General features: G+C 41.8%; 1 protein-coding gene across 1 annotated transcript in view; it reads right to left on the bottom strand.

Annotated features, from left to right (window-relative positions):
- akap9 (A kinase (PRKA) anchor protein 9) overlaps positions 1 to 24,647 on the bottom strand; it is a 64,688-nt gene that overhangs the window by 35,938 nt on the left and 4,103 nt on the right. The window contains 16 exon segments of the mRNA XM_029442772.1: positions 782 to 833; positions 2,702 to 2,936; positions 3,850 to 3,955; positions 4,381 to 4,478; positions 8,119 to 8,239; positions 8,353 to 8,423; positions 8,579 to 8,726; positions 10,296 to 10,370; positions 11,755 to 12,164; positions 12,167 to 14,624; positions 14,736 to 14,870; positions 15,006 to 15,161; positions 15,302 to 15,442; positions 17,000 to 17,062; positions 17,675 to 17,719; positions 21,163 to 21,417. Of these exon segments, the coding sequence (XP_029298632.1) occupies positions 782 to 833; positions 2,702 to 2,936; positions 3,850 to 3,955; positions 4,381 to 4,478; positions 8,119 to 8,239; positions 8,353 to 8,423; positions 8,579 to 8,726; positions 10,296 to 10,370; positions 11,755 to 12,164; positions 12,167 to 14,624; positions 14,736 to 14,870; positions 15,006 to 15,161; positions 15,302 to 15,442; positions 17,000 to 17,062; positions 17,675 to 17,719; positions 21,163 to 21,417 (4,569 nt within the window).

Genomic DNA, 24,647 nt, shown 5'->3' with positions numbered 1-24,647 from the left:
TCAAGGCTGATCTTGAAATAAACAGTTGCTCTTTACTGTCGCTAAACCCCACCCGTCCTTAAACCACTATTAATACACCGGTTTGTTCTCTCCACCCCCCCAGGATGATAAAGCGATGTCTTGCATTGCATTACAGGCAGCTACATCTTCCCCTAACACACTACCACTCTGTCTTGGGATGAATCCCTTTCTTGTCTGTTTCACAGTCATTCCGTTTCTTCAGTAACACTTGCCTCAAGCTTAACATTTCCATTTCAAATATCTTAAAGTGCATCATGCCCAATTTCTCTCAGTTTCTCTCCTGTTCTCGCTCTTCCTGTGCTTCTGTCAATCTTCCACTCCACTATCTTCGCCACTGATATCTGCACAGTCACACGAGCTGTGGAAACTTTGCCGTTGGAGGGAGGGAAAGACAAACGAAGACACGGTGGAAGTTGGAGTGACGTGAGTGAGAGACGGCTTAAATGGGAGTGCAGCTCATTCACGCAAGGCAGAATCCTCCGAGACTAGAGTACGTCGGCTTGGTTCCACGAGTAACATGCTAAAACGGCAGCTTATGTAACGTCCAACCCTTTTAAATCATTAAGATATAGGGGTCGTTCATGATCCTGCTTCTGGAACAAAGCTGGAGAATTTAGGGCACGTTTTAGCCTAAAGGCTGCTACTGCCCACTCCCACCCACCCTTACTGTCATAGCGTCTTAATGCATGTACAGCTCGTAGTAAGATATGATGCATGTGACGTGGAAGATTTAGATGAGGGCAAAATGTAGGAGCCAAACCTTTAGTTCATCTCCGTGCTCCTCCATCCTCTCACAGCTGGAGTCTGGAGCACTGGACGGGCAGAAAGAGGAAACAAGTCTAAATAATTGTTCTACAACCTCAGATAACTTGAACAGTTTGGTGCAGTTTATTTCTTCTTATTTCTCTTTAAAATTACTTACCTGGTAGCAAAAAGTGCTTTTATACTATTGTGCGGGTAAGTCTAAATGTAAATTATTCGAATGTACCGATAAGCACCATCAAGCAGCTTACTGGGGCTAATGGTTATTATTCATTGACCTTTAATGCAGACTGGAGTCAAAACTATCTGAGCTTACATCTTGTTGTAAGCATGCAAGTCTAAATAGTTCAGTGACGCACATTTGAAGAGTTATCCCCAAGGATAATATGATGATTACAGAGGGAGGTTAGTGTATTTGGCTTAGAAACAACAACAAAAAGATATGAAAAAGACAATATTAAAAGGACATAATAAATAACGCAAACTGAAGTAATTCATATCTTGGTTCACAATTTATGATTATTTTCATAAATCCCTTAATCTGCCTATTAATTTCTCAATTATTGGATTTAATCGATAACAATAAAATGTCAAGAAATAGAAAGACAAATTCCCATTATGATTATATTATAATTTCTTAACGTCCAGGGTGGTCTCTTCAAATTCCTTGTTTTGTCCGACCTACACTCCAAAACCATACAAATACACTTTTAAATATGGAGTATGATACCTGGAACCACTGCATGAATGATGTTACTCGACATAAATATTTCATAACCTGTATATACATTTAATGTAAGTGGATATATTGTGATTGTATTCCACATCTGACTGTATGTCTGGCAGTTAGACGAAAAGGATTGAATGAGTCCATTGGTGTTGAAAAGCATTGTAGAAATCATTATGTGATATCCGACAGTGGAGGGCAGCAGCAGCTCAGTTCATGAGCAGGTATCTGCTTCTCTTTAGCTACGAGGAAGAGCTCATCCACAGTAATATAGTTTGGTTCTAGAAGATTAATCATATGTTAATTTATCATATGTTCAAAAAACAACCAGTTGGTCACAAATATAAGAAGTTTACAAATACATCATATGTATTCAGAGAACTGAAGTTCTTCAGAAACCTCATATAGTTCAACATAGTGAGTGATGCATGCTTAAAAAGTTACATTCAGTTTGTTTTCTACACAGCACATCCCTCAGGAAGCCATCTGGAGTGGCTGAGTGGGTACTTTTGTAGGTTAGTGGGCTAACAAAAGGCATTATCAACACTTTAAACAACGCAGTGAATATTTCATTAGTTAACGCTTTGGTGTCAACTGAAGTGGGTCAGGTAGCTTTCACGTGCTGCACAGGACATACAGACCACCGTGTGCAACTAATTATTTTTATTACTATACAAGTTTCATTTACTGGATCAAAATTCAGTTTTTAAAAAAAGCTAAGATTTACAGAAGCCCTTTTATACCAATGTGATGAAAAAAGATCATGCAAGTCGTGCTAATGAGGAACTGTCTCAAAATAATTACTTATTATTATTATTCTGAGATATTAGGTGAATATTTTCAGAAAGTGTCATTATTTTTTAGATGTTAAGTCATTTTGAGATAAGAAAGACATTATTTCGAGAAGATCTCTCATTATAATGACTTACAGGATATTTCTATTTTCATCATAGGTTTTAACTTTCAAATTTGCTTCACTAACTAATTTAAATGTAAATTATCTTGTTTCCTTATGAAATCTCAAATTCAGACATTGTATATCAATATATCACCTTATAACTTTTCTTTGTTTAACATTTATTTTGTATAAATATGTAAGGAGAGTTTGCTGCATTGCCTTTGTCTGAATACATAGGAATATATTCCATATGCGGACACATCAACATCATTGTGTTTTCACAGTGTCTTCACCTGTAGTGGGTCTGAGAGCCTGACACATCCTGCAGGCGCTGCTGCAGCATGAAGAGCTCGGTGGCGTATCGCTCCTCGCTCTCTGTGGCCTGCTGCTGGTAGTGAGCTCGGAGATGCTCCATCTCTTGTTTGTGACTCTCCTCCAGCTGGAGCTGCTTCGCCTGCTCTTCTGCCTTCAGCCTCTGTAATTCCTTTGTAAGAGAGGTACATGGTGTACCAGCCTGCTCATCCAGGTCTGACCGAGAGAGAGAGAGGAGAGAGGAGAGAGAGAGAGAGGGAGAGAGAGAGAGAGAGAGAGAGAGAGAGAGAGAGAGAGAGAGAGAGAGAGAGAGAGAGAGAGAGAGAGAGAGAGAGAGAGAGAGAGAGAGAGAGAGAGAGTGAATGTCAAGATGCTCAACTGGAAAGGATAAGAATCAATTAGATGAAACTTTAATGTTTTTTCTGGGTAAAATGGGTCACAGCAGTAACCTATGAAAGTGTGTAATTAGAACTGAATGAATACAGTGCGGAAAACAGAAAGAGGGCTTAATATAACAAAAAATTACATTGTACACCTCTTTTGAGAGAAGAGGAAGAACAAGTTAGCATTTGTAGCTTACAGATATACATCTAGATATTAGACTATATGAACCTTTCATATCACTAGTATCCTGGCCAGAATAATTGCGATTTACAATATAATATAATATAAATGCTTAAAACTCTTAAAATGTCACTGAAACATACAGTACACACTGTACCTTACATTTTGTTATGAAACAAATACTTCTTATCGAATATATATATATATATATATATATATATATATATATATATATATATATATTTTAAATTGTATTTATTTATGAACCTTTATTGTACCAGGATAGGTCTCATTAAGATTAAAAATGTAATTTTGATCAGTTATAAACCCCTATATTGTCCCATCCCTATTTTACATTGTATACATATGTAGGACGTGCAAAATGTTCATCACTATCTGTTGACATTATTACTTTTACAGAGTAAAGTTTGGCTTAATTGCCAGCTAGATTGACACATGCTGAACACACAGGTACACACACATACTATGCCTCTGTGTTTAGTGACATTAGTGCTTGAGCTGCTTGCTTTTCCTTTTCCTTTAGCGAGGATGATGCCACATTTACCTTTGCTTGTAAAGGGGCTCGAGCTGGAAACTTGCACGCGCAGGTCAGAGATCTCAATCTCACTGCTGCTCTTCAGTTGGTCGTATGCCCCCTGCAGCTCCGTCATCTGGGAGTCCAACAGATTTGTTAGTGTGTTTCTGAGAGCGTTGATACCAGTCTCTGTTCCTTAACACGCTAACAATGTGCACCAATTCCATACTACTACATACGCATTGTACGCAACATGCATGAAATTACACAATCTACTTACTTACCCCTTTTATTACAATAGGAAGTGATACAGTACAATGCATGCTAATCAAACGGACGATTAAACTTCATAAATATACAGGAAAATGTTTTTCTTAAGATTTACTTGTAATCTTTGGTGTTGAGCAACTCCTCCATTTCCTTATGCGTTTTTATACGTGCTAATGTTTTGGAGTATATACTTTATTTTGCCATTTTCCAGTGTGAACCAACAACACACTGAAAACCTGATAAGAATTAGCCTGTAGAAGGGAATTGGGACACAGATGTGTATGTTTTTACCTTGTTCCCATCCGCTCTCAGCAGAGCCTGGAGCTGTGACAGTCGATGATGTTCCTGCTCAATCCTCTCCCTCACCTGCTGAAGATTTCTGTAGAGCTCTAGATAAGATCAAAGGATTTTTTTATTTTTATTATATTAAATTACATTTTAAGGATTTAAATGGAGAAATTTGATGATTTTATTTGAGTATGTTTGAACAACCAGTTATATATTTATTGCATCTTAATTTAATTTCATCTAAATAAATTGACCTCTCTGGGAACCATCACCTTATCGTGGTGGAGAGGTTTGTGTGTCCCTATGAACCTGAGAGCTGTGTTGTCTGGAGCCTAGTGCTCCTGGTAGGGTCTCCCAAGGCAAATTGGTCTCAGGTGAGGGGCCAGACTAAGAATGGTTCAAAAACGACTTTATGAAAGAAAGGGAAAGGAAAGGAGAGACCCTGCCCGGAGGAAGCCCGGGGCCCCCGTCTGGAGTCAGGCCCAGAGGGAGGGCCCGACAGCGAGCGCCTGGTGGCCGGGTTTGCCACGGAGCCCGGTCGGGCACAGCCCGAAGAAGCTACGTGGTGCCTCCCATCCATCCATCCTGTGGGCCCACCACTCATGGGAAAAAACCGCTGGGGTCGGGTGCGCTGTCACATGGGTGGCAGTGATGGTCAGGACCTCGACGGACCAGACCCGGGCAGCAGAGGCTGGCTCTGGGGACGTGGAACGTCACCTCTCTGTGGGGGAAGGAGCCGGAACTAGTGCGGGAGGTGGATCGCTACCAGTTGGATCTGGTGGGGCTTACCTCCACGCACAGTCTTGGCTCTGAAACCGTACTCCTGGATAGGGGTTGGACTCTATTCTTCTCCGGAGTTACCCAAGGTGTGAGGCGTCGGGCCGGGGTGGGGATACTCACTAGGCCCCCGGCTGAGCGCCGCTACGTTGGAGTTTATCCCGGTGGACGAGAGGGTCGCCTCCCTACGCCTTCGGGTTATGGGGGGGAAAACTCTGTTGTTTGTGCCTATGCCCCAAACCGCAGTTCTGAGTATTCGGCCTTCTTGGAGACCCTGAATGGAGCCCTGGAGGGGGCTCCAGTAGGGGACTCCGTAGTCTTGCTGGGAGACTTCAACGCACACGTGGGAAACGATGGAGACACCTGGAGAGGCGTGATTGGGAGGAAGGGCCTCCCTGATCTAAACCCGAACGGTCGTTTGTTGTTGGACTTCTGTGCTAGCCATGGAATGGCCATAACAAACACCATGTTCGAACATAAGGATGCTCATAAGTGCACGTGGTACCAGAGCACCCTAGGCCAAAGGTCAATGATCGATTTCGTAATCGTATCATCTGACCTGAGGCCGCATGTTTTGGACACTCGGGTGAAGAGAGGGGCGGAGCTGTCGACTGATCACCATCTGGTGGTGAGTTGGATCAAGGGGTGGGGGAAGACTCTGGACAGACCTGGTAAACCCAAACGGGGAGTGCGGGTGAACTGGGAACGTCTGGAGGAAGCCCCTGTCCTGGGGATCTTTAACTCACACCTCCGGCAGGAGCTTTTCAGCCATCCCTGTGGAGGTTGGGGGCACTTGAACCTGAGTGGGCTGATGTTCAAAACCGCTATTGCTGAAGCTGCGGTGATGAGCTGTGGTCTCAAGGTCTTAGGTGCCTCAAGGGGCGGTAACCCTCGAACACCGTGGTGGACCCCGGTGGTCAGGGAAGCCGTCCGACTGAAGAAGGAGTCCTTCCGGGTTATGTTATCCGGGAGGACTCCGGAAACAGTTGCAGGGTATCGAAGGACTAGAAGGGCGGCAGCTTCTGCCGTGTCAGAGGCAAAGCAGCGGGTATGGGAGAAGTTCGGAGAAGCTATGGAGAAGGACTTTCGGTCGGCACCAAGGTGCATTCTGGAAAACCATCCGGCACCTCAGGAGGGGGAAGCGAGGAACCATCCAAGCTGTGTACAGCAAGGGTGGGACCCTGCTGACTTCAACTGAGAAGGTTATCGGCCGCTGGAAGGAGCACTTTGAGGAACTCCTGAATCCGACTAACGGTTGAGGCTAACGGTTTAACTCTATGGTTGAGGCAGAGCTGGAAGCTGATGGGGGATCATCATCAATTTCCCTGATGGAAGTCACTGAGGTAGTCAAACAACTCCACAGTGGCAAAGCCGCAGGGGTTGATGAGATCCGTCCAGAAATGCTGAAGGCTTTGGGTGTTGAGGAGCTGTCTTGGTTGACACGCCTCGTCAACATTGCGTGGAAGTCTGGGACAGTGCCTAGGGGTTGGCAGACTGGGGTGGTGGTTCCCCTATTTAAAAAGGGGGACCAGAGAGTGTGTGCCAACTACAGGGGTATCACACTTCTCAGCCTCCCTGGTAAAGTCTACTCCAAGGTACTGGAAAGGAGGGTTCGGCCGGTAGTCGAACCTCTGATTGAAGAGGAACAATGCGGATTCCGTCCTGGTCGTGGAACAACGGACCAACTCTTCACTCTCGCAAGGATCCTGGAGGGGGCCTGGGAGTACGCCCATCCGGTCTACATGTGTTTTGTGGATCTGGAGAAGGCGTATGACCGGGTCCCCCGGGGTGATACTGTGGGAGGTGCTGCGGGAGTATGGGGTGAGGGGTTCACTTTTGAGGGCCATCCAATCCCTGTACGCCCAAAGCGAGAGTTGTGTCCGGATACTCGGCAGTAAGTCGGACTCGTTTCCCGTGAATGTTGGCCTCCGCCAGGGCTGCGCTTTATCACCAATCCTGTTCGTGATTTTCATGGATAGGATATCGAGGCGTAGTCGTGGAGGAGAGGGGTTGCAGTTCGGTGACCTGAGGATCTCATCGCTGCTGTTTGCAGATGATGTGGTCCTTATGGCATCATCGGTCTGTGACCTTCAACAGTCACTGGATCGGTTCGCAGCCGAGTGTGAAGCGGTTGGGATGAGGATCAGCACCTCCAAATCTGAGGCCATGGCTCTCAGCAGGAAACCGGTGGATTGCCTACTCCGGGTAGGGAATGAGCCATTACCCCAAGTGAAGGAGTTCAAGTACCTCGGGGTCTTGTTCGCGAGTGAGGGGACAATGGAGCGAGAGATTGGCCGGAGAATCGGAGCAGCAGGGGGCGGTATTACAGTCACTTTACCGCACCGTTGTGACGAAAAGAGAGCTGAGCCAGAAGGCAAAGCTCTCAATCTACCGGTCGATCTTCGTTCCTACCCTCACCTATGGTCATGAAGGCTGGGTCATGACCGAAAGAACGAGATCACGGGTACAAGCGGCCGAAATGGGTTTTCTCAGACGGGTGGCTGGCGTCTCCCTTAGAGATAGGGTGAGAAGCTCAGCCATCCGTGAGAGACTCGGAGTAGAGCCGCTGCTCCTTTACGTTGAAAGGAGCCAGTTGAGGTGGTTCGGGCATCTAGTAAGGATGCCACCTGGGCGCCTCCCTAGGGAGGTGTTCCAGGCACGTCCAGCTGGGAGGAGACCCCGGGGAAGACCCAGGACTCGGTGGAGAGATTATATCTCCTCACTGGCCTGGGAACGCCTCAGGATCCCCCAGTCGGAGCTGGAGGATGTGGCCCGGAGAAGGGAAGATTGGGGTTCCTTACTGGAGCTGCTGCCCCCGCGACCCGATCCCGGATAAGCGGTAGACGATGGATGGATAAATAAATTGAATTTAAGAATGACCTACAGTGCACTGGAAATATGAGTTATACCATCCGTAATACTTTAGTTTATACTGTAATTCAATTTATTAGAGAGACAAATTACCTCTGGCCTCCTGACCAATGGAGGTGGATTCAATATTGTCTAGTCTTTCCACTGAAGGGGGCGACCGGCCCTCTGCAGCAACGCTCTCCAAAAACTCTTCACCAAACATCTTTCCAAAACACTGAACACAGAGCAGACAGAGAAGGTTAACTGCTGCGGTAACTTGGCAACACATATTAGTAACATCCATTGAGAAAACTTCCCACGTTGCAACCATTTGTCTTCAATAATTACCTCAATGATCTCACTGCATTCTTCCGACACAGCTTGTAACAGGTTGTGGTATTTAAAGATCTTTGGTTCATCTGAAAGAAAAAAAAGAAAAACGGAATTAAATAAATAATTCAAATGTTTAATATGTTTCACGCAACCAACAGAGTACAAAAACAATATACATCAGTGTTGTTTCAGTGCTCTGCCACAAACACAAATGCACAAAAAAGGCTACACGTCTGCTCACTCTGGTCACCGTCATCTTTCAGGTCCTGCAGTTTCAGCTCCAGAGTGTGTGTGCGGTCGTCCGAATCCTCCTGCTGCAGCTCGAGCTGGGCGGCGTGGATCTGAGACAGGCTGATGCGCTGGGCCTCCATCTGCAGCCTGCACTCACCCTTACCACAGGAAGACACATCATCACATTAACACGGTTGGATTAAAACAGAGGAACACGCTTTTTTCCCCATCATTTGATTTTATATTACTTGTTTCCTAAAAAAAGTTCAACAAGATGACACTAAATGACACGGATAAAAAAAAAAATCCTTAGAAACATTTCACACAAGAAAACAAAGCACAAGATACACATCACTTCTAGTTTATCATTAATTAAATTATGAAGCATGATGCATCCATTTGCTAATCTGTGCAGATATACATTATGATTAATTAACATAACTACACCAATTTCTATGACAGAGCAGTAGCAGAAGCCATCTGCGTTCAGGATGAGAGGTCGGCTACTATTACTTCTGTAGCAGAGAACAAAAGGCAAACAGTGAGGCCTCTTTCTCTAATTATGCATTAGCACACATTTGTTAGGGTTACACAATTATGAAATTGTGATTCTGTTACTTTTGATGTCAGATCCTTTTTTTTTTTTTTTTTTTTACAAGTGCCCTCTACATTTTAATTAGGCTGTATTTAAAACTCTTTGTTATGATACAATCTCCCGATCCGCACTCCATCTGACAGTATAGTGTCGAGAGTCCTTTCAAACCTGCAACCGCTCAGATGTTGCCGCTTACAACATGCAGATAAGAGACGTTCAGGGCCTCACACACAGACGGCAGCTGTATAATGATGTGCCGCTGCTACAACAAAAACAGAATCCCTTTCATGAAAATAATTAAGTACACTGAGAAACGTAACCCCAACTAAAGAGGAAGGCACTAAACACCTGTTTTTTTTAAGTGGCACAATCGAGTAACAAGTCCTGTGCGGTACAGATAACGCATCTTTTTTTTACAGAAAAATACTTACATTTTAAAACAATTAATTATAATGCCCTAATCTGAATGAATTTGGAGTTTAAATACTGTTTGTCACCAAAATAAACATTAGTGAAATATATTAATGAATTAAACTTAATGCAAAATTAATATTCATACTAATTTAATGAGAATTTATTTGATTGGCCTTTTTTAGCAAGGCAAGGTAGTTGCTAGGAAATGTCTCTCGCACCGACAGCTGCCTCAGGGTGCTGTCAAGGTTCACCCTCCATACGCCCGACAGCGTAACATCACTGACTGCTTTGCTTTAGGAAGATAGTTTTTATTTTATGTTTTACTTCATGTCAAACATTCCCTCTTCATTTCTGTCACAGTACCGCTCTGATATCACTTCATTGTTTTGAGTCCTCTAATATCGACACTGCTACATTTGTTATGATTTTGTCTGCTGATTTATGACTTTAAGCTCCGCAGTTACGTTTTTTCTTCTCACCCTCGGACTTCATTTATAATAATAGGTGTGTGCAGTTAAGAGTTTGTTGAATCCAATTTTAGCGAAACTCACAAACAAAGTAAGAGATATTTAGGATAAGATCACGAAAATGTTCTTGCACGAAGCCGATTGTTTGTTGTGTACAAGCACCTATGTATTGACCTTTACACCACACTGTATGATGTATCAGAGGGACACTGAAAAGCAAAGGGCAGGATGTGAGCGTAAGTGACATTTACATGCTCAGTAGTCTCTCCCTCAGCTCCCTGACACACCGCTGGCTCCACGTGGTGGCCCGTCCCATGTCTGCTCACCTACACAAGCAAGCAGAAGAAAAATATTGTACATTTTTAAATCTAAGTCTTACATATCCCCCAGTACAAATGCAGACAGATATAATTGATGGGCAGAAAAGACAAGATGCACCATGATGTATCACTTCCTGAGGGGGCAGAAAGTGCAGAAATCATCTTATTATCAGAATGATCAAGTATAATTCACAGGACTCTGGACATCATCTAGTTTGATCTGCGTGTGTTTGACTATACATCATTAAAAGAGAAAACTTCTTTAAGTTCCGTTGTTAATTTCAGAAATTTGAAATGGATTAACACAAAACATTAAACATATATTCAATAAAATCTCATTTCCTCATGCCATTAAACATCAGAGGCACATTTTACAACTATTTTTATAGACTTAAAGTAGAAAGAGACAATTAACGGGGGATAGCTACTAATAGATGTCATTATTCTGAAGACTTTTCATTCTGCAATCAAGAATTAATAAGTTAAAAAGGGAAAAAACCGTGTCTATTGCTCGTTTAAAAAGACATCAAAAACGACCATATGTAGGAACCAACCCAGGAAGTGACAAAAACAATATGAAACACAGATGTGAAATGGCAGACAGACACTGTTCACTATCTTTTGCCTGGTGTAAATGAGACACAGCTTGAAGTGACACAGACACAGAAGTAACTGGGGTAAAATGGCTTCTCACCTCAAACCCTTCACTCCCTGCAGGATGGAAAGAAACTAGAATGTACACATTTCTGCACAACGGCAACGATTCAAAGCTATCAGCAGACTGTGGGTGAAGTTTTCTTTTCTTTCTTTTGTTTGTTTTCAGCCCTTTTCAAAAGCAACATTAAATTCAGTTTGAGGACAAGCAGCATCAATGGGTATAAATATTGTATGACGTTCCTTTAAAATCAGAAATGAGCGGAATATCGATGGAGTTGGCACTTCAGGCTGTACTGTGTCCGCATTTTCTTCTCTTTTTTTATTATTCTTCCCACAGTAACACACAATGAATGGCGCTGAATGGTCAGCACAAACTTAAAAAACATATGGCTTTCTTTTAACACAACAGTATGGCTGTGCTGCTCAATGCTACCTTGGAGAGCAAGGCTGCAGACACTCTGGAAATGTGCAATCATGACCGTTAGTCACGAGAGAGAAAACATGTCAGTGCTAAAATGCCTCAGTCACTCTGTTCAATGTAACATCATCAAACGTAACGGCATTAATTGTGAACGCGATATCTTTGAAACATGCAATTTCAACTACGTTTTCTTTTGCCACGCATAGTTTTTGAAAGAGCCTTTAAATCACTCACTCAAACATGTAATTTAATCGGACTTAAAAAGGGAAGAAGAGGAAGACAGTGCAGCAGTAGGAACATGTGAGTGCCTACCCGTTTGTTGATGTAGCCTCCGTCTCCCTGATGTCCGTCAGTGGAGTCCTCCTTACCGGCCCGCTCTTGTGAACATGACATAACCTGGCTCTCCGTCTGAGGCTGCATCTCCTGCTCTGCAGCACTTGTTGCTCTCTCTTCCTCCATCACTGCCTCCTCTTCCCCCTCCCTTTGTTTTTCTTCTCTGCCGTCTGAAATAGCGGTGCCCAGTTTGCGCTCCTGCTTCGACCTCTGCCGTCTCTTGCGCCTGTTTGACCCTGAGGCTGTGGGCTTGTGCGGGGAGGATCGTCCTTCAACAGGTCCCTCCCCCGAGGACTGGACCGCTGCAGGAGATGGAGTCTGTGAAAGCCTCTGGAGCTCCAAGGTCTGCCGGATGGCGTCTCTCTCGGATTCAGCTGCCTGTAAGAAGACTGAAGAGCCTTTATCTCTTCTCGCAAAGATTGAACCTGAAGGTGATGATCCTCAAAAGAACAAACCGCCTCAACAGCTTGCTCTTCATGCTGGAGCTTAGCTTTTCTCTGGGTATCCTGCCTCCTCGTTTGCTTTTTCATAATCTCTTGCTTCTTTTCCACTTCTTTCCCTGGGCTTTCACTTTGTGCGATGACCTTCACATTTTCTTGCCTCACTTTCAGCAGCTCTTCTTCCAGATGTCCCATTTTTCTCTCTGTAAACGTCAGTTGCTCTGTAACTTCCGAGAGCCTCCCAGCCAGGCTCTCCTTCTCCCTCAAAGTAACGTTAAGCTTCTCCATTATCTCAGTAGTGTCTTTTTCTATCACCGCTTGTTCCCTTCTATCTGTATTCATGTCGTCCATTTTGATATCTCTGCTGCTCTCCTTCAGCTCCCCAATCTGTGACTGAAGGCTGGAAATTTTTGCCTCAAACTCAAGTGTCTCCTTCAGTGTCCTCTCCTCTAAATGCGTCTTCGCCTCAATAAGACACTTGTACTCTTCCTTCAGCTCCTGATAGTTTACCTCAAAATTCTTCTCAGCAAAAGAGAAAGTCGTCCTCTGCTTTTCAATTTCCTCACTAAGCTCAACAACTTGTTGCTGTATTTGATTATTCTCTGCTGTGAGTGTCTCAATGTTCAGATGTTTTGAGTCCAACTCTTCTTTTAAAGTGTTATTAGTTACTATCAATGTGTCTTTTTCCAATTCCTTATCTTCCCATTTGTTCTTCCAACATCGTTCTTTTTCTTTAGCCTGGTTTTCAAGCACCTCTGTTTTCTTTAGTAACGACTGAATTTCATTTCCCATTCGAGCTCGTTCTCCTCCTCCCTTTCTCAGTTCCTCAAGCTCTACCTGAAGCTCTTGAAGCTGCTGGACCAGCTCGTCTGCTTTGGAGCTGTATAAAGCCATCTTCAGATCTTCCTTTAGTCCAAGAATTTGGTGAAAAAGCTCATCTCGCTCTGTGGCGAAACTTGACTTCTCTCTTCGTAACAAATGCAGTTCTTCTTCATAACCAATGCGCAGCTCATCCAACACTTTCTTGTGTTTGACAGCGGCTTCATTGAGAAGGTTTTCCGTGTTCAGGAAGCCCTCCCTTTGCAAGTCTTCCCTAAGCTGGGTGAGCTCTTCCTCATGGCTAAACAGAAGCTGAGTCCTCAGTCGATCCAGCTCTGATTCCTGTGACTCCGCCATGCGGTCAAGCACAGCATCTTTCTCCCTCTCCAGCATCTCCAACTTGATCTTGTAATTGGTTGTTTCTGATTCATGTTTTATTTCTGCTTCCTGTGCCGCTTCCTGAGCAGCGGCCAGCTCGCTCTTAAGATTGTCAATTGTCTCCTGGAGGCGCTGCAGTTCACTTTGTTGGCTTTCCTGAGAGATAAGACTGTGGGAAACCTGATCCACTTTTTCTTTTGTAGAACGGAGCTTTAGGAGGAGATCCTCAACCTTGACCTGCAGGTTGAACTTCTCTTGGGCGACTTGGCTAAGCTCATGTCTGGCTTTATCGTTCATTGCTTGGGATTGCTCTAAAGTCTCTTGAAGCTCCCTAATCTTAGCATTGAGTGTGTCCACCTCAACACTAGCAGTGGAGCTTTGAGACAGTTGTTTTGCTTTCAGAAGCTCGAGCTCGGCGAGATGTTGCGAGGACATTTGCTCCACTTTCGCTGCATGCTGCAAATTAACCTCCTGCTTCATCTGGACTATTTGCTGTCCGTACATCTCATCCAGCTCTGCCCTGAGGAGTTCGAGCTTCCTCACAGTCTCTTCCTGCATTTGTTGGATGGTGTCACCATCAGACAGGCTGCCCTGGTGACAACGCTTCTGCAGGTCCTCTACCGAGCCCATGAGCTGCATGATTTCGTTAGATGACATTCGCTCTTTCTGTCTGGAGGTTGCAAGTTCACCCTTACAGCTTTCTAACTCCACTCGCTCTTTCTCCAATTCTAATTTACAACTCTCTATTTCGCTTTTACAGCTTTCTAAGTCAGACTTACTGTTATCCAACTCATCCATGCAGCTTTCAAACTCTGACTCTCTTGCAGCCATTCGCTGTTGGAGGTCACGCAGGCGTTTTTCAGTGGACTCCAGCTCATCCTCGAGCTGAGTAAGAGAGCAGTCGCGTTCTGAAAGGACTCTCTCGTGCTCCGCTATAATCAGGTCTTTCTCCGATGGGTCTATATTATTCTCATCAGTAGTCCGTGCCACATGAACAAGTTCCTCTCGGAGCAGGGTCAATGACAGCTCGTGTTCTGCTATTACTGCAGTTAACTCGTTTTTCTCTTTCAATGTTTGTGCAAAAGACTCCTCCGCCATCCTTAACTGTGTCAGCGACTGCTTCTGACTCAAAATCTCTTTCTCTTGTTCACCAATACGCAGGTCCTTTTCGTTTATCCTTTGTTGGAATGATTCTTCTGATCTTCTCCCCGACTACAAAGAAAAAATATATATTTTAAATGCCGGGGCAACATTGAGAACATACTGTGTCACCACTTACATGTCTAAAGAATGTGTGCAGGATGACACGAGTCAACTTCTCACCGTCTCCATCTCACTGAGCTTGTGCTGGAGCTCCTCCAGCTGCGGTTGGTACAGGATGAGCTGCTGCCTGGCCTGCAGTAGATCGGCTGCTGCGCTGCTGTGGCTGGTGTTCCTCAGCGTCTCGCCCGCCTGCAGCTGGGATTTTTTTAATAAACAAATTGATTTCTAATTGAATACATAGACAACAAGCATAATAACCTGTAGTGGCTAGGAAGTGTAGGATAGAATAGCTAATAAAACATAGAAGTTTAGACTTAATTACGTTCCCACCTGCTGGAACTGAAGATGCAGTTTTTGGCTTTGCTCTGTCAGTTCTAGAAATTCTTTCATGGTCTCGTCCTTCTCTTCACGAGCCTGCTGAAGGTTAGCTGTGAGCTGGGTGATGATGCCATCTCGCTGCTTCAGCGCAGCCTCAAAGTCCTGCAGCTAGAAAGGTTAAATTCAATTAATTAAAATCACCTTATAGACAGATTGCGCATGTGTATTTTCTAAATGAACTGGCAGTTTAGCTTTAATGTAAAGAGGAAGAAACAGTATGAACCATGATAAAGTAGTAAAACATTTACCTGCTGTACTCCCTCTGTACCAAAGGCAGCCCTGATTTCTTCAAGCTCTTGACTCAGCTCCTCCACTGCCTGAGTCTTGGCCGCTAGTGCATCCTCCATCGTACCTCCCTTTGTCACCTGTTGCAGAGGCTCCACCTCCTCCTGAATGGGAAAAGTAGCACTTTTTTTTTACAGGGTTTCAGTAAAGCCACCAAGATGAGGTTTCTAGAACGAGCTTAGCAATTAGTCACCACCGTGTAGCGACAGCAGTTAGTTATAAGAGCCGTGAAAGTGTAGTAAATGTGTTAATGTTATCAACTCTAAAAAGATTTTTAAAATGATTGCTGTGGCCAAACTTTACAGATACTGGTCAAATTGCAACGCCGATAACTCAAAGCAGTTTAGGCAAAGTCTGTCTATATTAGTTCTATGAGTGGAAGTTAATGAAGCTAATAATTAAATTAAGCTACATACCTGACAATGTAACTTAATACTGTCAAAAAAACAAGAGAAGTTGTAGGTCTGTAGTCTGCTCTTAGACAGAATCTGCTGTAGCACTTTAAAAACATATTTCTCTTCACCCAGTTTTCTTGAATTGTGCAGATTGCTGACAGATCTGATTGTTGTGGGTTCTCAAAGTAATTACAATTTGACAAAATGAAGCCAACATTTAAGACTTCTTTCTTGCAAGATAATTAAGAAAACAATCTTCTGTTGTAAAACAAGGTTCAAATGTTGCTGTTATTTTGTCCCTGAGATTCCCTTCCTGACCTGGCTCAGTGCCCAAAACTTGCAAAATCCAAGACAACACAAAAGTGGATCGAAATGCTTTTAATTCATTGTTATTACACTTCCACTTGTTATTTGCAATGTTGCTGAATGTTGATCACGCTCTAATCTGGGCAAAAAATCTTTTTAATAAGCAAACTTTCAGTCAGAGATCTTCTTCAAGGCGAGAACAGGAAGCAGGTTAACGCAGAAGTGAAAAGATGTGAAAAGGTCGCTTGATTAGTGTTAATGCAGGTGTTGTGTCAATCAGTTGAATTTGGGTAATTGTAGTCCTGGGCATGATGGACTACAAGTTAAAGACATAGTGTCTATAGAGACAGTTAAGAAACACCTTCCTGTTCCTACAGAGTGGATCCAAAAGTGGATTTTGGAAAATGTAACTGAAATATATTCAATTATGGTAGCACTAATATATTATAGTTCTGACTTGGTTAATGTACCAATACTCTCCAACATCTCACTGTAATTCGAACAGCAGCTGGCATGTCACTTTGCTCCCCTCTATCCCCACTGTATTGATCAGCAGCTCCTCAGTTTCTGTCTCCTCTGTTCGAATATCACCTCAGTGAATCTAAAGAGAGCAGCTCTTTGTGCAACACCTCCGGTCCTCTCTCCTCAACACTCACGGTCCTCTCCTTCTTTCCCAACATTCACTCTCCTCCAGCTTTCACAGATAATTAACACCTCTAAACTATAACAAAGCCCTGTTTGATCCTAAACTCCTCTGTCATTAGTGCTTTCAAAATTGTCATTCATAACATAAGAAGATTTATTTGTTTATTTTTCTTGGTCGAGTCAGTACAGCACTAAACAGGCTTGGTTAGTGGGTTACAGGAAATCTTGCAGAGTACAAGCAAACAGAAAGTTACACCCAACAGCCAGTGGGTTTGCTCGCAGAGCCAAAAGAACGACTTGATCGGATTACTGTACCCAGATAAAATCCTTCGAAGGCATCATTAGGTTCTCTGTCATCTCATCATGGCATCCATTCACCTGTTAATTCACAATGCTGTCAGTGAAACATTAAGATTTGGGAATCGTGACAGAAAAGTTCACATCATTTCAGAAGTCATCATTGGGTAGATCTGTTGTTCTGAAATCTGATGATTTATTTTCCTGACAAACGTTCTTAAATGTCGGACTAAAATCACAGTCAAATTATCCTCCTGATTTCTCTTAATTACGTTTAAGATAACATTTGTTCTTTTTGCTCTAACTTGTAGTAACATAAGACTTTTATTTGACTTATAGCTTTATTAATGTAGCATTTTTCATATGCAAAATCCAACTCAAAGTGAATTAGAGACAAAGTCTGAAGAACAAAAACTTAAAATATGACTTTTACCTGTTTTCCTGAAGTGGCTATGTTTGCCGTGATTTATCCACCATAAGCATTTACCAGCATGTGATATTGTTATAACCTATTTAGTAGTCTGACTCAGTGGATGTGTACTGGCAGACTACAGGGATCTGCTTCTATCGGGTATCCAGCACCATTTCCAATTAAAACCATAAGTCAACAAATCAGGAAAAAATGGACAAATTAAGAAAACATTTAAAAGATGGGGAAACAAAAGTAATGATACATCATTTCAGAAATCTCACCTCTGAGGAATAATCTTCAGCAGTAGTGGACACTTCACTCTCCGGCTGAAATAGAGAAGATTAAGATAATTTTATCAATACTGAATAAAGAAACAGAATATATGAACCACGTAAAATAAGTGATTTCAATTTAAGTGCCTGGATAATACATGGCAGCCTCACAACTGAACATAAACTCAAATATGTAAACAGTTTAGTGTGTGGGCTATTTCATTGTGAAATGAAAAGGGGTCATTATAGTTCCAGAAATATTCCATTCTTTGATCCAATAAAAAAATGCACATAATAAAATGTTTCATAACAATTTGAAGCAGCGCCTGCCCTATGTCCCATTTCTGTAGGCACTGCACATTCAAATACGGGCCTAACCTACTTCTGTCGCACGGCTCCTTTCTCACTCCCTCAGAGTAATGACGGCCATTATTGAAGTCTATTTTCGAGTTAATTCCTCGGTCATAAATTTAAACTGTATGGGGTCCGGAAAGGGAGAGAAATGGTTTTAATTGGATTTATTGAAAAACCTGAACGTCAACTAAAAGAACAAGCAACATAAGAACGCTTTATTCGAGCGTCATGCAAAGTTTTCTTGCAGCTGCTGATGTCGATGAGGCCTCAATGACTCAACACACTTATATTTGTAATTACTGTGAAAGACTTGAGAATGGAAAACGTTGATGCTGTTGTGTTTCCACAGCAACCATTTCCAGCTCTCAGAAAGCAGCGTCACTAAATATTCTGTGAAGAGGATCGAGCGCCACGACCGGCGAGTCTGGGATAAGAACAAAAGCTCAGCATAAACCACTTAACTAATTCACACGCTTGTATTGCTCAGTCTCTTACAATGCACACGTTTAATTAGTTAGTGATGCTTAACAGCAGCAGAAGATATAGTGCTGTTTGTCCCTCGGGCTATGGTAACAGAGAGGATTCTGGGTCACTCCCGAGGGTCAAACAAACTTGCCGTGCAACAAAAACATTCATACATTCAATCAACCTTAAGATCTGTAAAAAGTGTTGCAAGGCCACAGGAATTGGTCACACAGGCCGACTGCCTGTTTCCATGGCAACTGGTAGTTTTTGTGGGCATGTACATTGGGTTCAGGCAGAGAGGCTGCACAGCGCCGATAAAAGACAGAGGACTCGAATTATGAAAAAAAAAAAAAAAAAAAATGTAAGAGCCCTCAGGTTTGAACACAACTGTTTTAGAAGAGCTTATTTTCTACTGAATATTTATTTAGCAGAAGCATTATTGAGACTAGTGAATGGAGTTTATTGCAGGTTTGAAGGTCACGTATGTTTGAAAAGCTTACAGTCCGACAACAAATGATCTTTTTCAAGGGAAAAAACAAACATTAAATTGACGGACCATTTGTTTAATTATAAAAGCAGGCTGGACTTGAGAGGGCTTCAGGATTATTTGTGGATATTGAATGGATTTGTAGAATTAATTACTTTTTCATCCCTGTGTTGGTAAGTTTCAAATAGCATGCTTGATGAAAGTACCGGTCCGTGGTGTATTACGCAGACGAAGAACTAAGCAGTTGAAAGTTCGACCAAATCCCAGCACAACCTTTCAGAAGTGTGTGAATTTTTGAAATTCACACCCAACAATAAAACATTGTTTTCTGCAGGATAGAAATGACCATCAAAGCAGCACTGCAGCAAAACCCAAAGTATTCCTGCTGAAGTCTTGTCTCACAGCACAGTAGTGGAGAATAAATTAAAGCAAATTGTTATAATTACAGAATGAACATAAATTTTAAAGTTCAAACTGTACTCTTAGGATACAAAGTCAAAGATAAATTCCCTTTCTACCAGTAAGGCTTTAAGTCATTTCATTTTTCATCATTTTCTAAGAAGATTCTGGTAAAAAGAACTAAAACAATCTGTAATTCAGTACAAATTACAGGGGAATTACTTTAAGAATTGCGTCATTATAACCAAAATAATGATTAATTACATTTTCATTTACTATTGGAAATGTTATTCTTGTGTATGCTTGCTTGTCAAACGTCATCTAGAAAGGTTCAGAGTAAAGGCCTCAGTATTGAGATATTAAGTATAAGTAGGTTTTGGTTAAACTGTGTGACTCAAACATGCACTACACCTCAGCTCAGCTGGACTCTTTTCATTTATTAAACACTGAATGTTTTAATTCTAAAGGAAACAATTAATTTTTTATTTCTTCTTTATTGCCTACATTTCTACAGCGCCGCTCTGTGCTCCCAGTGGGACTGGTTGTCATGACAGCTACAGCGGGATCATTAGGATCCAGGAGGCAACAGAAACAAAACTCTGGAGAGGACAATGACCACTTCAACACAGATCTACGATTATGAATATATCTTTTATAAGTGCAAGGTAATGATACAAGATTGAAGCCATAAATTGCCTTAAGTTAAAAGACTTTCTTGGCGCAGGAGGAGCAGAAGGATTGTACATAATAAAATCATACTGCAGCATTAGAGACGGAAGAAGCACGTTTCTGAGTGAAGCTGATGGCTGAGGCTTTAAATATGCTCAAAATAACCCCAAATATTCATGAATTAACAATAAACATTGTGTGACTTATTAATCACTAAAAGAAATATGCTGAATGCTGTTTTAAAACATTTAGACAGTGAACCTTATTATTTGCAACTTATTCATCTTTATTCTGGAGATGTGAATGCATATCTTTTTATTAATTCAATACAATAAAGAGGCATAACAGTGTCTTATTGTTAAAAGAGATATGAGATATCACTTATTTATTTTCCCTGTTGCTCAACAAATTAAAATATAAACTTAAATCTTAATTTATTTGAATGACAAAACCAATGGGCAAGTTCAAACCAGATCTGAATTTTGATTGGAGAAGGAGAGTATCAACTTTAACATGACAACACTGAGAAATCCTTCCTGTTTGGTACCCATTGTTGTTTTTATATATATATATATATATATATATATATATATATATATATATATATATAGCTCTATATATACTCCATATATATATACTACATACAAACTAATTGGTCAAGTTTAAACCTGCTTCACATTTCAGGGTATTATAATAAATTAAGATTAAATTATTTGAGCTAATTCAGTTAATTAGTCAGTCAGTTAATTGATTTGTCAATCAACAGAAAGTTTATTGGCAACTATTTTGATTTCTTTGAGAGTAAACTAAATATCTTTGGGTGTTGGACGATTGGATGAACACAACAAACCATTTGAATATGTCAACTTAGGTTTCAGGAAACTTTGATGAACATTTATTTGGTATTTTCTGATAATTTATAGACTATTAACTGATTTATAGAGGAAGTAGTTATCAACTGCAGCACTATTTAATTGTTAAATTAAGTGTTTCCCAGAGGAGTCCAAGTTTTTATTTACCTAATTTGTAAAGTTTGTGCAGCAACACAGATCAAGTCTTTCTCTCTAAAAGGGAAAGGAATGAATGACTGTAGTTCTGTAACGTATTAAATGATTATGTCTACCTCTATGGTGTAGGTCTGGTCATGTTTGACAGTCTCTCCACTCCTCAGTGTCCTGGCGAAGGTAAACTCTGCGGTGGGGGGGTCTTTATTTCGTCCTCCGCCTGAGATCTCCTCTCCTCCCACAGACTGATCCGGCCCGACCTCCACTCTTCCCTGCGAATCCCCCTCAGAGTCGTCTCCCGCCTTCTTTTTCTTCTTCTTTTTCTGATTCTTCTGGGAGTCCGCGTTAGCTTTTCTCTGGCGATACTCAGCCAACTGGAGAGGGGAGAGGGAAACAGGCAGTGTTAAAGATGAAACAAAATTACATTTCCTGAGTGGTCCTTGGACATTTAAAAAGCATCAGCAAACACTTCAACAAACATCCTTTTAAGTGCTATTTAAGTCTACATCTCCGGTCGTAGCCTCTATTGAGGTCTTTGTTTATCTGACCCTAATGCTGAGGCTTTAGAGAAAGAACCACCTGCTTTAGCCTAATTCACGACTTCATTAGTCTGCCAAGCACAGAGTTTACACTTCAAATAAAGAACAAGAAAAGAAATATGAACCTACTCCGTGTCTACACAGATTTCCGAAACCCACGCGAAACATTGTAAGTCCCAAAACGCCGTCTTCCCCGCTCTGAGTGAGTCCACCCTCCCTGTGTCCATTTGATCCGACACATGCCTCTTGCTCTGCCAGGTGCTAATCCTGACTAGAGGGATTACATTTTTAAACTGTCAACGATCTGTCTGAACAGCCGATAATATCTCCTTCGCCATCTTCAAAATGCTTTATTGCTTTATTCAGCACAAAAACATTATGTTTTCTCCCTTGTTGTGTTTAACCTGTTAATATTCATTGATTCATGATAGAAACAACTTTTTGTTACAAAAAGATCGCCACTTTATATCAATTTAATAAACTGGAGTGCTTGTGCTAATTTCCATATCATATTTGGGGTTGAAGGAAACTAAAACCTTAAAATTGAAACTTAAAAGGCAAGTCTGTCAAAGAAATCCTTAAATCAGGGTTGTAACAGTTATTTTCATTATTGATTCATCTTTAAAATAATTGTTTTGAAGCTCTACTTCTTTACCAACGAGCAGACAGCAGGGGCTGCAGGTGTCGCAGCACAGGTGTTGCATGGATTGCCATAGATATAGACAGACTGTTGCCAAGGATACCGTGCTAATGCCTGCTCACCTGTCCTGGACATGTCCATGAACCCCATGATCCTAACCCTAACCCTGACTCACATTAACATACGGGTTTGGCACTATTGTTAGAACAGGACATTTCAACTGGGAAACTCTTTATGCATTAAATAACATGTCTGTTTTTGTCTTATCTAATTATTAAACACCTGACTGAATCGAGACACTTTATTGCATTGATGCAAATTTCATACTAAAATAAAAATATTGGATAAATCATGCTCGTTGATTTGCAACATTGCCCAGACCTACACTACACCTAGACATATTTAAAAAGGTACAGTAGAGTTTAATGGCGCAGTAACATTTCTGAAAGTAGTTAAATCTATATCATTTCAAGGTATATATGTTCATATCTCCAATCCCTAAATATCCCAAAATAAGACATGCAGCACAGATTTTGTGCACCTCTCTGGCAAAGCACACTGCAGTAGCAGCAAAGTCAGCATAAACAAAAGCACTTTTTGACAGGTCTGGTTTGGTGATGCTGCACAAAAAGGTTAGAGGTCGACACGACAGCGCTGAGAGTGGGCGTCGTGGTCACGTCCCCCACCTACAACACACAGCTTAAAAGCTCAAAAGGGCCACACACACACACACACACACACACACACACACACACACACACACACACACACACACACACACACACACACACACACACACACACACACACACACACACACACACACACACACACACACACACACACGAGTCTGGAGGTTACGGCAACAGAGAGGCTCTGACAACACAACAAGACTATCCTTTAATTCGGACTCAATCCAAATCACACACTAGCGGTGTATGTGATGTGCAGTGGACCTGCCAGCAGAAATCACCCTGAGGTTTGGAGAAGTCTCCGGAAACCCAGCCTTTCATTGAGCTGCTTATCATATCAGGCTTTCCTATTTGGCCGAGCAGAGCAGAGCATATGGAGTGTGGAGTTGTGGCTGTGTAGCTGTGTCACCATCTGGGGAAAGAGACTACGTAGGTGTATCACCATCTGCTGTCTGAAAACATTTACACAGGCATATTTCTTATTTATTTTATCCATTTCTAATAGTAGTTTACTAACAGCATCAACAACAAGGTGTTTTTTTACCACCTGGTGAGATGAAGTAAATTGCAATTACAATCTGCTGTTGTGGAGGAACAATGTTTTGATACATTAGTCAAAATGAGCGCTGATGTGTGTTTATGTTTGTCTTTTGATTTGTTGTATACATCTTACTCTTTTACTGATGAAACATGTGGATTATTGGATTTTCAGCAAGTTCAATTTCAGTTTTCAGTTGGACGATAACACAATGTATATCATGAGATGATGTATAATGTATAATAATAATAAGGCTAGCAGATCTATGAAAGTATTGGATTTTTGTAAGATTTCTTTTCATCAAGTATTTTCACTTCGCAGGCATTTTAGTTTTATTTCATCCATGAGCAGTTTATCAATTGATTGATGAGAAAACGTACCATGTAATGAGATATATCAATAACATGAGAATAAATGACAGTTGCTACGACTACTTGTCATCAAAGCAATGTTTGCACCTAGGTATTCTAAAAATCTGTGCATAAGAAAACTTTAAAATTTAAAATATCTTAAATACAAAGAAAGAAAAACAACAATAAGTGAGGAGCACAGATGATAAATGTGTCACTAACATTTGTGAATTGATGACATATGAAAAAAACTGCAAACTGAGTACAAGAGTCTGTTTAACACTTTAACACAAACTAAGTACATGTGATGCTTAATATACTATTCATAGCCTGCAATGTCATGTGTCAATGAGACTGCCAGCAACATTGTGTTAGTCAACACCCAGCTACTGGAGGGCAAAACCACTGTGCTTTACACACGCACACTTACACACACATTCCCGTTAGCAATCAACAATAGCTAATCGCCCTCAAAACAAAAGCAGCCACAGCAACTGAAGCCATCTCTGGCCCACCATGATGGGTGCAGCGGGTGCAGCTTCGTCTGTGAAATGTTCAAGAGGCTCCAAACACAGAGGCGATAATTGGCTATAAGTTATATATGTGCATATACATCTGACAAATGAGCGATGACCTGTAAACGAGTCCTGCCCAGAAGTCTCTTCACACTGCGACTGTTCCCAGTGGTGGGTCGAGAGTAATTTCAGTGGTCGATTCTGATTCTCGACACGTGCTTATTGCCAGCGAACAATGAAATGTGCTTCTGTTGAAGCTGTAGACAAATCACCCTTGTTCCTCTCTCAACAAGCAATACTTATTATTCACCGCTCTACGTGCCTTTGCATT

The sequence above is a fragment of the Cottoperca gobio genome, chromosome 11 (genome assembly GCF_900634415.1).
Source record: "Cottoperca gobio chromosome 11, fCotGob3.1, whole genome shotgun sequence".
Taxonomy (NCBI): Eukaryota; Metazoa; Chordata; class Actinopteri; order Perciformes; family Bovichtidae; genus Cottoperca; species Cottoperca gobio.
The sequence above is the reverse complement of the archived record's forward strand: the minus strand, read 5'-3'. Positions and strand labels throughout refer to the sequence as shown.